At 45.7% G+C, this 14,243-nt stretch overlaps 1 protein-coding gene across 4 annotated transcripts in view; it reads left to right on the forward strand.

Moving 5' to 3' along the window:
• RANBP10 (RAN binding protein 10) overlaps positions 1 to 14,243 on the forward strand; it is a 683,001-nt gene that overhangs the window by 300,771 nt on the left and 367,987 nt on the right. For all 4 annotated transcript variants that reach the window (XM_030203667.1, XM_030203668.1, XM_030203669.1 and 1 more), the window contains one exon: positions 4,678 to 4,845. In XM_030203667.1, the coding sequence (XP_030059527.1) occupies positions 4,678 to 4,845 (168 nt within the window). The remainder of the gene's footprint in view (positions 1 to 4,677; positions 4,846 to 14,243) is intronic.

Raw genomic sequence — 14,243 nt, forward strand, 5'->3', positions numbered from 1 at the left:
ACTCTTGTAAACACAGAATGAAGGGCTTTGTAATCTTTATGGAAACATGGCCTAAAAAATGTTGGCAGGAAAAATAAACAGGATGATAGTCCAACATTACCTTACAAACTAACTTAAGATCTGTGCAGAGCAGTAGCGTAGCCAGACCTCAATTTTTGGGTGGGCCTGGGGGTGGACTGGGTGGGCATGACCCACATATTTCCTCTCTGTCCATCCCCCTCCTGTAAAGATAAATACCTGGGCTGGCGGGGATCACTGGGCCCTGCCAGCTGAAGAATCTTCTGGAGAGCCCCAAGGCTTGAGAAGTCTCATCCCTGCGCCAGTCACCAGCGTGGCAGGAAGCAGCATTCAGCAGCGTTGCCTGCCTGCCTTTTAAAATAATTTGTCTCCCCAGGCTCCGCTACATTTACTTCTTTGCCCGTCGCAAAGCGCTGCCGTTCGCACAGGCAGCTCCGCTCCCCTTTGCCGCGTCCATCCAGCCCTCTCTGATCCACTTCCTATAGTGGATACCTAGGGCCAGATGGATGCAGCAAAGGGGAGCGGAGCTGCCTGTGCAAACAGCAGCGCTTTGCGACTGGTGAAGAAGTAAATGCAGCGGAGCCTGGGGAGACGAATTATTTTAAAATGCAGGCAGGCAACGCTGCTGAACGCTGCTTCCCAGACCCGGCGGAGCCACGGGAGAAAAGGCAGCGACAGCAGCAGGATGTTGGATGGGCGGGCCTGGAGGGAAAGTGGCTGGGCCTTGGCCCATCCAGGCCCGCCCGTGGCTATGCCCCTGGTGCAGAGCAACACCCTATTATGATGAAATGTAGTATAAAGCAGGTAGGATTCCAGAGCCTGAGGCTCACCAATTCTACAGGCTGAAGTGATTGCCATTAAGTAAGTTACTTGAGACACTTCCTGAGAATGGGATTTATTGTTGATTATCAGGCTTATTTTCGAAAGAAAGAGACGCCCTTCGACACAAATCGGAAGATGGGTGTCCTCACAGGGTCGCCCAAATCGGCATAATCGAAAGCCGATTTTGGGCCTCCCCAACTGCTTTCCATCGCGGGAACGACCAAATTTCCGGGGGGGGGGGGGGTGTCGGAGACGTAGTAAAGACGGGACTTGGGCCTGCCTAACACATGGGCATCCTCAACCCATAATGGAGAAAAAAAGGGCGTCCCTGATGAACACTTGGGCAACTTTACCTGGTCCTTTTTTTCTTACAACCAAGCCACAAAAAGGTGCCCAAACTGACCAGATGACCTCCCCTTACTCCCCCAGTGGTCACTAACCTACCCTCAAAAAAATGTTTTTTTATATTTTTTGCCAGCCTCTATGCCAGCCTCAAATATCATACCCAGCTCCATGACAGGAGCCTTCATTAGTGGGTGAGAATGACTTTGATGTCCCATGACACAGTTGGAGGTTTTGTCATTGGGCTTTGTAAACAGCAAACCTCTCATGAAGCGAACAATTAGAGGCTGTCCCAAGATGTCCCTCTACACAGTGATGATAAGCGCTAATTGCACTGTGAACATTTACAGAGTTAGTCTTGAGATCAGACTCAGAGAGGTGCAGAAGGTATTCAAGCAGAGTCTGTGTAGGGCAGGAAATAGGATCTAAGACTTTGCCCTTACACCAAATGGCAAACCTCCTCCATTTAAAACAGTAACACTTCTTAGTGGTATCTTTTCTAGAAGCCAGCAAGACCATGGAGACACCCTCAGTAAGATGCAAGGAAGCAAATTCTGAACTCTAAACATCCAGGCTGTGAGGGCCAGAGACCGGAGGTTGGGATGCAGAAGAGATCGCTCTTTCTGTGTAATGATAGGCAGAAAACACTCCACTCTCCAAGGTTCTTCGGAGGATAATTCCAGAAGAAGAGGGATCATGGTCCCATGGTTTTGTTTGAGTTTCAGTGAAGTCTTCCTCATAAGAGGTACAGGAGGATACGCATACAGATGTCCTGTCCCCCAATGAAGGAGGAAAGCATCAGACTCTAGTCTGTCGTGGGCCTACAGCCTGGAACAGAACTGAGGGACTCTGTGATTGGACTGAGTGGCAAAGAGATCCACCAAGAAGAAGCCCCATGCTTGGAAGATCTTGCAGGCAACACCCATGCTGAGGGACCACCCATACGACTGCATGACCCTGCTCAGTGTGTCAGCCAGGCTGTTGAATTTTCCCACCAGGTAAGCGGCCCTGAGGAGCATCACATGCTGGTGCGCCCAATGCCACATCTGGACGGCCTGCTGACACAGAGGGCATGATCCAGTGCCCCATTGCTTGTTCATATAGTACATGCTAACCTGTTTGTTTGAATGAGTACAATTTGGTTGTTTAGCCGATCCCTGAAAGCATTTAGAGCATTCCAGATTGCCTGGAACTCCGATCTGTTTCTTAGGCTGTCCAAGCACCTTGAGTGTGAAACCCATCTAAATGAGCTCCTCACCTTAGGTGGGATGCATCCATTGTCAACGCTTTCGTGGGCTATGGAATTTGGAATGGGAGTCCCAGAGTCAAACTGGATTGAACTGTTCACCAGAGTAGGGAATGAACCAGCAACTCAGATGACATCCTCTAGATTCCCTATGTCCTGACACCACTGGGAAACTAGGATCCATTGGGCATTTCTCATGTATTTTTCCCTGCAAATACATTGGTATTGTATTCCTTAATCAAGGATCTGCTATCGAGAAGGTCCAGTTCCTAGTCACAAATGAATAGACAGCCTACAGAGATGGTATAGATAACTGCAACAAGTTACCTGTTGCTTCTTTTGGCACTCCTTGTGAACTTGGGAAAGTCACTTTACTCTCCTTTACCTCAGGTACACACTTAGGGAACCTTTTACTAAGGTGCGCCAATGGATTTAGCACTCACTGTTGAAGCACATTTTACATGCTAAGAAGCCCATTTTATTCCTATGGGCCCCTGAGCATTTAGCTTGTGCTAAATCTATTAACTTGCCTTTGTAAAAGGAACTCTGATTGCACACCTTCTTGGGAGGTCAAAGTGTACCAAATGGTAGACCTTGAACACTAGTTTGGATGACTGACTAATTAAATCTAAAGTTCAGATATAATCCTAAATTTTGAATGATTTGTTTCCACATGTTTGTTAAAGGTAACCCTTAGGTAGGAAGTTCCACTTGGTGGCTCATGGACTGCCTATCTGTAATAGAGTTTCTTTTTTGATACCTTGCCCGCCTCCCCTGTGAGGAGGCGTTCTGTCAGAAAAAATTAATTAATGAGTCTGAGAGGAATTCTGGAGCCACTCTTATCAATAGAAATCAAACAAAATAAAACATGGAAAAAAAATAAGATGATACTTTTTTTATTGGACATAACTTAATACATTTCTTGATTAGCTTTCGAAGGTTGCCCTTCTTCGTTAGATCGGAAATAAGCAAATGTGCTAGCTGACAGTGTATATAAGAGTGGAGGAGTGGCCTAGTGGTTAGGGTGGTGGACTTTGGTCCTGGGGAACTGAGGAACTGAGTTTGATTCCCGGCACAGGCAGCTCCTTGTGACTCTGGGTAAGTCACTTGACCCTCCATTGCCTGCCGCATTGAGCCTGCCATGAGTGGGAAAGCACGGGGTACAAATGTAACAAAAATAAAAAATAAATGTAAGTGAAAACATTCAAGCATTACTATGATCAACGAACAAGCCTCCTTCCGTAAACTACTGAAGACACACCTGTTCGAACAAACTTATGGAAAGAGCCAAAACACATAGAGACCACTCACTGTCCACAATGCAATACACATCCACATCTGATCCATCATCCCTTTATCCAGTCAACCATACATTCGTCCACGGAACTATGTACACTATATGTCTAGGCGCCTAATAATGCCCTTTTTTCCCATTGTCTCTTTCTAATGTTTCTATGTTGTTGTCCCATTGTTATACTACCAATGATATTCGAATGCCTCGCACAACTCTGTTCAATGTAATCCATAACTTAGTTGTAACAAATGTATTTCTATTATTCAAGTCTTATTGTAAGCCACACTGAGCCCGCAAATAGGTGGGAAAATGTGGGATACAAATGCAACAAATAAATAAATAAATAAATAAATGAGAGTCTGACAGGGTGGGAGGATGGGGGTGGGTAGGAGGTATGCCTGGGGACATCAAAGCATATCATTGATATTCTAACAGGATGGGTGTGGATAGGTGAGGGGTGGAGTGATCAACAGAGAAATACAGCTTTATGGTTTATAATGGGCTAGGAACCCCAGATCCTTGTTAAGTCTTTTCTGTTGGGTGTTAAAATATTCAATCATTCTGACTTCAAAGGTCTTACGTTCTTGTATGGTTTTAAAGTTACCTTTCAGGATTCTCACTGTGAAGTCACTGGTACAGTGTCCTGGTCCTGTAAAATGCTGACCAACAGGGGTGGGAGCCCTACTGGCACCAGTATTGTTCATGTGATGTCTATGTAAATTGAATCTTGTCTTAAGCATCTGGTCTGTTTCTCCAATATAGCATCCTTCGTTACTGGAGCCACTGTGAAAGGCTTTTGCCTTTTTCAGAGAGTACTAGAAGATTCTTTTCCATTTGAGCTATTTGTAGCCACATGACCCACATGTATGAGTAGGTGAACTACTGGGTTTTCAGAGAAATCTGCTATAGGTAACAATTTCTTTCTTAAATGTTGTGTTTTCTCTTTCTCCTTCAGGTTGGGATAAGCATTCATATGGTTACCATGGCGATGATGGGCACTCATTCTGTTCTTCAGGAACAGGGCAACCTTATGGCCCCACATTCACTACTGGCGATGTGATTGGATGCTGTGTCAACCTTATTAACAACACCTGTTTTTACACGAAAAATGGTCATAGTCTAGGTAGGTGGCAAATGAAGAGCTGGGATCTGACAAATCACATAGGAGCCTGCCTCAGGTTCACAGAGCTAGTTTATTTTATATATTATTTTTTAATGTTTGTTTCACTTCATGCGGAATAAGGGAGTGCGAACCTCAAGGCAAACCTGAGAGGTGTATGGTGTGCTGTAATAAGTGTTATGGCATCTATATGTTATGTGGTTGCTTAGGACATATGACAAGTAGTTATACCCTGCACAACAGTAAAAAGTGTTGCTTTTAAGCTGTTTTATTTTTAATCCTTTAAACGGCTTCCTTGCATTTCCCTTGGATTCATCATTGAAAAACTATCAAATTGCATTGTGCACAGCTGTACCTCCTTCATGCAATGTGTACGTGATATCATTTATGATGACATAACTAGCAATGACCAAGCACATAATATAAGAGTGATGTAGTCTGTGTCTTTGCTAAGATAACTGATTCTAGGCAGACAAGAAAAATGCAGGGGAGAATTTATGTTTAGTATCTTAGATAAACATTACTGTGTAAAATATTGCACAGGCTGCAATTTTCTTTCACTATTTTAGTGCGCTGCACATTAGTCTAGTGCCTATATGCAAGAGTCTCTTCAGCATATGATGGATGCCTTGCTTCACTTTCTGCTGCTGACTCTGAGCAAACTATGAAATGTTCAGACAAATCTTGGCTTGCAGACTCGATAATTAGTAAGCTTCCTAAGTGAGTGAGAAAGACAGAAGCATGATAAGGGAGAAGGATGCTTTTGTGTATGTGTAGAGGGTGAATATAGAAGGAAGATAATAGTAAAGAATATCTGTTCCTTGTGCAGTTCTTGCCTTCTAAGTACTTGATTACTGTGAATAGAGGATGGAAGCAGTGATGTATCCAGACAGCCAGTTTTCGGTGAACTGAGCCCAAAGTGGGTGGGCACAAATGTTTCTCACTGTCCTGCCCCTCCATCTCTCCCTTGGCACATCCCAACTCAAAATGTAAATACTTTAGCTCATAAGGATCCCCAAACTCTGCCAGCTGAAGACTTCCTTCGAAGATGGCCAAACTCCATTTTGGCAGAGAGCAGCAGCAACTCCTTGAACCACTGACGCCAGCACCCCACACATGCCTATTTATCGGAGGCTCAAGGATGTTGCTGCCATCTGCCAACCTTAGTAGAAGGGAGTTCTGGCTGCTTTCAGAGGAGGTCCTTAGCTGATGGGGCTTGGGGATCCCCACCAGCTGCAGCAAGGGACAGGACTGGTGTTAGACAAGCTAAGGCCCAGGGCAGAAAATAAAGAAGGCAGTCTCCCCCCATTCCCTCTCCTTCATACCTCCCCTCCAATCTACCCATCTGCCATTACAATCACACCAGAAAGGAGAAGAAGAGAACCGAAAGGAATCCCACGGAGAACATTGAGAAACAAACAACAGTGGGAAGTTGGAGATGGCTTGAGAAAAACCAGATATGCTGGATGATCATTAATTGCTAAAATACTTTATTTCTTTTAATGGCAATCAATACCCATTTTATTATAATCACACCGACAGGCTCTCAACAAATACAGAACAAGGGATCACAAATTAGAAATAAAAATATGTAGACAAAAATTGAACTTGAAATCTTGGTATGTATTTCATTTTCTCCTGAACACAGTAAATGACATCCGCTATGCATGTTTCTCAAGCTAACATATTTTAGTTAATAAATTCAAAATAAAATGCCTTTTCTACATTTGTTGTCTGGTCATTTTATTTTTCCACCATGTTGGTTCCAGTTTCTCTTTTCCACTTTTCTTTCTGCTAATTCTCCTTCAAGCAGCTGCTGTCCATTTGTCTTTTCTCCTCTCTTATTCTATTCCTTCAGTACACTTGCCTGTGACATATTGATCTTTCCATTTTAGCTTTCTTCTCTTTTTTTTTCTTTTCTGCTCTGTCCATTCAAATTTCATCCTCTTTCCTAACACCTTTCCTTCTTTTTACTTTTCAGATACCTATCAGATTTTCATCTCCTTCTTTCACCCACTAGCTCTTTTATTCCCCATCTCACTCCTCCCCCAGCCTTCCATTCCCTTCCATCTTCAATCTACTCCCCATTACCATATTTCTACCCCCTATAGCAGTGGTGTGCTGGTAAATGTTTAACAACAGGCTCTCTCCCCGGTCCACCTCTGCGCCCCTCCATCCACCTCTGCCCCCACCCCCCCCCCCCCAAATTGCAGAGCTGGCTATAGCCGGGGAGAGAGCCTGTTGGGGAGGGCAATGCATTACTCCAGGAAAAAAAATATTTTATGATCCCAGGTTCCAATCTAATTCATGTTTAATGTGGGATAAAATGCCATAAATAAGTAAATAAATAAATAAATATAAACTTTTAATGTTGAGCACGTGATTCTTAAAGTGGACATATTTCAAACACTATAATGAAAATAAAATGATTTTTTTTTCTACCTTTGTTGTCTGGTGACTTTGCTTTTCTGATCATGCTGGCCCAGTATCCGATTCTGCTGCTATCTGTCCTCTTAACTCCGTTTCCAGGGCTTCCTTTCCATTTATTTCTTTCCTTTCCTCCTTTCTTCTTCATTTCTGGTCCTCCGCAGACTTGACTGTCCAGTGGATCCAGCTTCTGCCTATTTTCTTAATCCATGTGCAGTTTTTCTCCTCTCTTCCTTTTCCCTCATCTCATTTCCTTCCTCACTCTTCCCTCCCCTCCATCCATGTCCAGCATTTCTTCTCTCTCCCTTCCCTCTGCTCCATCCATGTCCAGCAACTCTCTTCTCCCCTGCCCCCCCTCCAGCCATCCATACCCACCCAGTGATTCTCTCCTCTCCCCTGCCCCCCTCCAGCCATCCATACCCACCCAGCGATTCTCTCCTTTCCCCTACCCCCCTCCAGCCATCCATACCTACCCAGCGATTCTCTCCACTCCCCTGCTCCTCCTCCAGCCATCCATACCCACCCAGCGATTCTCTCCACTCCTCTGCCCCTCCTCCAGCCATCCATACCCACCCAGCTATTCTCTCCTTTCCCCTATCCCCCTCCAGCCATCCATACCCCCCTCCAGCCATCCATACCTACCCAGCGATTCTCTCCACTCCCCTGCTCCTCCTCCAGCCATCCATACCCACCCAGCGATTCTCTCCACTCCTCTGCCCCTCCTCCAGCCATCCATACCCACCCAGCTATTCTCTCCACTGCCCTGCCCCTCCTTCAGCCATCCATACCCACCCAGCGATTCTCCCCGCTGCCCTGCCCCTCCTCCAGCCATCCATACCCACCCAGCGATTCTTTCCGCTCCCCTGCCCCTCCTCCAGCCATCCATACCCACCCAGCGATTCTCTCCGCTCCCCTGCCTCCCTCCAGCCATCCATACCCACCCAACAATTCTCCTCGCTCCCCTGCCTCCGTCACAGCAGCTGCAGTGAAAGCCCATCTCTAGCCTTCACTTTGTTCCCGTCAATGTCCCGCCCTCGCAGAAATAGGAAATGACGTCAGAAGAAGGCGGGACACTGACGGAAACGAAGTGAAGGCTAGAGACGGGGTTTGACTGTGTCTGCTGAGGTAAATCAACAATTTACACCCCCCCCCCCCCCAGAGTGGCGGGGGATGAGGTAAGCATGGCTTGTGGCGCCCTCCTGCCATGCTTACCTCACTTACCGCTGGGTTGCGCCGCCCCTGGGAGCCTGCTCGCCTGCCACAACAACCGGCTCGCAAGAGCTTAAAAAATTTAACAACTGGCTCTTGCGAGCCGGTGCGAGCCGGCTCCAGCACACCACTGCCCTGTAGTCACTATCCTCCTGTCATTCATTTCCTTGCCACCACCCTTGGCCTCTCTCACATAGTTCCACCATTCCTAGTGTCTCCCTCCCTCCACCCTTCTAGCCCAGCATCTGCTCCCTCTTTCTCCTCCCTCCACCCCCACCCCTCCCAGTATCTTCCTGTCCCTTCTCTCTTTCCTCTTGCCCCTTCCTCCGGGACCAGCATTTCTCCCTCTCCCCTTCCACCCAAAGTCCAGCATCTCTTGCTCCTTTCTGCCTCTGGATCCAACATCTCCCTCCCATAGTGCAGTATCTCTCGTTCCCTCTCCTGTACCCTCATGTCCAATAATGTTCCCTCTCTTTTTCCTCTTCCCTCTCTCCCATTGTCCACCATCTCTCTCTCTCCCTTGCATCCCAAGTATAACATCTCTCTCCACCCCCATGCTCAACAGTTTTCCTTCTCTCCTACCCCTTGTGCAGCATCTCTTCTTCTCTCCTACCCCTCCACCCCCATATCTACAAATTTTCACCCCTCTTACCCTCTCCCCATACAGCATCTCTCCTTTCCCTCCCTCCAACCCCATGCCCAACAATTTTCCCTTTCTCCTACCCCTCATGTGGCATCTCTCCCCTCCCCTCTACCCCATTCCCAACAATTTTCCCTTCTCCCCATGCAGTATTTCTCCTCTCCCTCCTCTCCAACCTATGCCCAACTATTTTCCCTCTCTCCTACCCCCCCCCCATGTAGCATCTCTCCTCTCCCTCCTCTCCACCCCCATACCTAACAATTTTCACTCTTTCCTATATCCCCCTGTGCAGCATCACTCCTCTCCCTCCCTTCCACTCTCTGCCCAACAGTTTTCCCTCTCCCTCCATGCAGAATCTTTCAAAGGATCACCGGCAGCAGTGGCAGTGATTCTTACATGCTGTCGGTGATCCTTTGAAAGATTCTGCATGGAGGGAGAGGGTTGTCAGAGTTGGGGAGGATGTGATAGAGGGAAGGCTTCCAGGTCATCCAGCACCGATTCTCCAGCCTTGAACAGATGCAAAGGGAGATGCCAAAACCATGGCGGTTGGCAAGGGTGCACCACTGCTGGGTGGGCCTGAGCTCAAACTGGATGGGCCCAAGCTCAAACTGGATGGGCCCAAGCTCAAACTGGATGGGCCCAGGTCCACTCGTGGCTACTCCCCTAGTACAAGAGGTAATGGTGTTGTGTCCTTTGAGAAACAATGATCATAACTTGATCAAATTGGACTTAATAACTGGAATGCAGTCACTAAGGAAATCTACTATAGCAACATTTAATTTTTGAAAGTGTAACTACAATAAAATGAGGAAAATGGTTATAAAAAAGCTGGTAGAAGGTTAGAACTTTAAATCAGGCATGGACATTGTTTAAAAATACCATTTTGGAAGCCCAGTCCAGATTAATAAAGGTGAAAAGAAGAGCAAACAGCAGCCAGCATGTTTAAAAGGACAAGCTATTTGAGCCGAAAGAACATCTTTCAGAATACGGAAGAAAGATCTGAATGAAGAAAACAAGAAGCAACATAAGCACTGGCAAGTTAGATGCAAAGTATTGATAAAGAAGGCCAAAAAAGAATACAAAGAGAAACTTGCCTTGGAGGCAAAAATTCATAGTGATAACTTTTTCAGGTATATCAGAAGCAGAGAGCATGTGAAGGAATCTGTGGGTCCGGTCCATTAGATCCAGGGCCGTGCTAACCCGGTAAGCGGGGTAAGCACCGCAGGGGGGCGCCTATCTTCAAGGGCGCTGCGCCGGCCGCGGCGCTGCCGTCGAGTTGTTCAAAGTGTTCTCTGTCATTAAATTTCCTTGGGCAGCACTGAGGGTCCGACTCCTCCCCTTGCGCCTGCGTTCATTCCACTTCTTCTTCTTTGCTGTCTGACGCCGGAGTGCAAGAATCTACTCACCTAACTGCATTCTCCAAGAAAAAGTGCCAAAAACAATGAAAAAAAAAAATCACTGAAGACAGAAGAAACAAAAAGTTACTTGATTCAGAAGCCTGGCACCCCCAGTTACCAGCGAGGCCAATTGCATCTTAAGTTAACTTGCGCAGAAAAAAAAAAAAGACGTTGCCGTGAGGAAAAAATAAAAGTCTGCCATCAAAATAAAGGATGCTTCTAATACTGAAATAAGGTCATATTGATCAAACCTCAAAGGCACATACTTCTTACTATAACACCTAGAAAACTTGTAAAGTCCCGGACTCATCTGCCTAGTAGCTTCAGAAAAAAATAAATAAATAAAAATGTATCCTGAGTTCTTTGCTTCAGCCGGCTTTTTCACACCTCCTGAGAAGCTAATGGGTCCAGGGGAGGGGCTATACAATTCTTTGGTGACTGACAAGACAGACAAAGATACCAAAAACCCCTCCCACCCCTATGTGCCCCATTGGCTGATTTAAGCGGCACTAATTTAATTAGACAACTACTAATTGGAACAAGTCACCTGAGACTCTTACGATACAGAGACTGGTTACCAAATTAGAATTCAAACGTTCTACAATCAAGTATTTTCTTTCTGGTTTTGATCTAGGGGAAATATTTTGTATTGTTACTTTTATTGTTAGGCTCAGCTTTACTCTGCATTTCACGTACAGGCCGTTCAAGTAATACTGTTGAGTTTTTTTACTCTTGTGATTCGTCTCGCATGGGGGGGGGGGGGGGGGGAGGGGAGGTTAGGGTCTGTATTTGCCTAAGTACACACTCCTGAAGCTTTTCTGTTCGTTCGTTAACAAGGAGTCAAATGTCTAAGGTGGTTAGGTTTAATTTATGTCTGAATAGAGTAGACGGTGGCAGAGTGGAGTAGTCTACATCTCAGTACAAACAGGGATGTTTTTTTTGTATGTTTGTTGTCTGATGAAAGATACTTTGTGTGTTTGGACTTTGTTCACGTGGGGGACTCGTTATTAAGAATCATAAATGATTTTTGCTTAAAGCATGACTGCAAGTTGTCTGTGCACAACAGGGGTGGGGGGTGTTTGTTTTCTATAGCTTATGCATGTGAACTGCACAATTAAATACAAGTACTAAACCTACTTTCGGCAGCAACAATGACTCCACTATAAATCTTTAAAAAGACTCCATTTGGAAAACAACATATTCAGTTTTCAGAAAGAGAATTACTTTAAAGGAAAATCGCTTCCACGCGTTCGGTGGGCTTCTTGCTCCCTCGTGCCCTGTGAAGTTAAGCGCAAGAGGGCTATTGGGAAGAAGGTTGAAAGGGCCCCTTAGCCGTTAGTTTCTAAGTTTCTTAGGTGCTTGTTCACAGATTTGCAGCATCTCGGGTTTACTGAGTGAGACTCTTTTGTGCCCAAAACTATCTCAGTGAGGTAATTCAATTTGCAGATGACGCAAAACAATTCAAAGCTGTTAAAATGCCACACGGTTTGGGGGCGCCAACTGATAGTCTGCAGGGGGACACCAGAGACCCTAAGCATGGCCCTGATTAGATCATCAGGGAGTGTTGTCAGTAGAGTACCACAGGGATCGGTCCTTGGGCTGGCTGTTTTTAATGTCTTTGTGAGCGATATTGTGGAAGGGCTGTCTGGTAAGGTTTGTCTCTTTGCGGACGATACCAAACTCTGCAACAGGATGGACACCCTGGAGGATGTGAATAACATGAGGAAGAACCTAGCAAAGCTGGAGGAATGGAGCGATATTTGGCAACTAAGATTTAATGCTAAAAAATGCAGGGTCATGCACTAGGGTCATAATATAGGAGGTGTATTCACTGGAAGAGAAGAGGGATAGAGATGTTTAAATATCTCAAGGGCATTAATGTACAGGAAGTGAGCCTTTTTCAACTGAAGGAAAACTCTGGAATGAATTCTTTGCCTCGTTCTTTACTGAAGAAGATGTAAAAGATCTACCTGTACCAGAGTGTCACGTTTTCAAAAACAGGAACTAGGTTTGTGGCCCTTGGACCACTGCCGAGGAGTGACAGTGGCAGGCAAAACCACCCCACACAGGGCTAAGGCAGAACTCAGACAGGGCCAGCTAGACTTCACCTACACTTAGCCACCGTTCCTCAGGAGTTGAGCCCCTGAGTGCAGGTGGCTGGCAGGGCTTACCGGACAGGGCAGAAACTGGATACCAGCAGGATACACACAGTGATCAGAACACACAGGGAGGCTAGGCAGAATACTAGACTAGGACTCTCAGACAGACAAGGGACAGAACTGAAAGCTGCCAGGCAGCCACTGAACAAGAAACATAGACAACCTAGCACTAGACAAGGACATACAAACAAGAGCAAGACTGGAAAACAAGCAAAACAGTAAACAAGCAGTACAGAACACAAAGCTACACAAAGACTAAACTAGAATCAGGCAAGAATACAGACTATAAACTGGACTAGGCAGAAGTGCAGCAAGCACCAACAAACCAGGGCCTTAGGCGATGCAAAGGCCAAGCAGAGAGTTTCAAAATGGCTAATAAGCCCAGCAGTAGCTGAGGCTCAGCTGCAGCAATCACCAGGCAACTATGGGTGCTGTGTAGGTTCAAACAAAACAAGCAAGTCTGGCAGGCCGGAAGATCCAGACTGGACTGGGCTGAAGTCTGGAACGGGAAACAGCACACAGACAATCCAATGCAGCCAGCACCCAGAGACAGAGACAGAACTAACACAGGAAGAACAGACAGAAGCCAGCTCAGAAGCTGACCGCCGGAAATATGGTGAGTCTGAGAGGGTCACGGCCACAGACGTGACACAGAGATGGTTTTTAAGGGTGATGATGCAGAGAAACTGAAAGAAAGTTAAGAGGGAACAGGCTTAGGAGTAATCTAAGAAAGTATTATTTCACAGAAAGGGTGGTGGAAGCGTGGAATGGCCTCCCAGTGGAAGTTGTGGAGTCGATGACTGTGTCAGAATATAAGAAGGCATGGGATAAGTACTTGGGATCGCTTAGGAAAAGGAAGAGTTAGGGGTTTCAGAGGATGGGCAGACTGGATTGGCCATTTGGCCTTTATCTGCTGTCATGTTTCTAGGGAGGACAGGGCCATAGCAGAGAGGCTGAATGAATTCTTTGCCTCGTTCTTTACTGAAGAAGATGTAAAAGATCTACCTGTACCAGAGATGGGTTTTAAGGGTGATGATGCAGAGGAACTGAAAGAAATCTCAGTGAACCTGGAAGATGTACTGAGCCAAACTGGCAAATTAAAGAGTAGTAAATCACCTGGACCAGATGGTATACACCCTAAGGTACTGAAAGAACTCCAGTATGAAATTGCAGATCTGTTGTTAGTGATCTGTAACCTGTCATTAAAATCATCTGTAGTACCTGAAGATTGGAGGGTGGCCAATGTAGTGCCTATTTTTTAAAAGGGATCTAGGGGGTGATCTGAGAAATTAGACTGGTAAGCCTGATGTCAGTGCTGGGCAAAGTAGTGGAAACTATTATAAAGAATGAAATCACTGAACACATAGACAAACAAACATGGTTTAGACAGCGTAAACATGAATTCAGCCAAGGGAAGTCTTGCCTCTCCAATTTGCTTCATGCCTTTGAATGCTTGAATAAACATTTATTAGGATTTATTTACCGCCGTTCTGAATGAATTCACTCAAGACGGTGTACTGCAAGAATAAGTCAAACATATGCAATAGATAATTACAACAGTAAAAATAT

The sequence above is a fragment of the Microcaecilia unicolor genome, chromosome 5, assembly GCF_901765095.1.
Source record: "Microcaecilia unicolor chromosome 5, aMicUni1.1, whole genome shotgun sequence".
Lineage (NCBI taxonomy): Eukaryota > Metazoa > Chordata > Amphibia > Gymnophiona > Siphonopidae > Microcaecilia > Microcaecilia unicolor.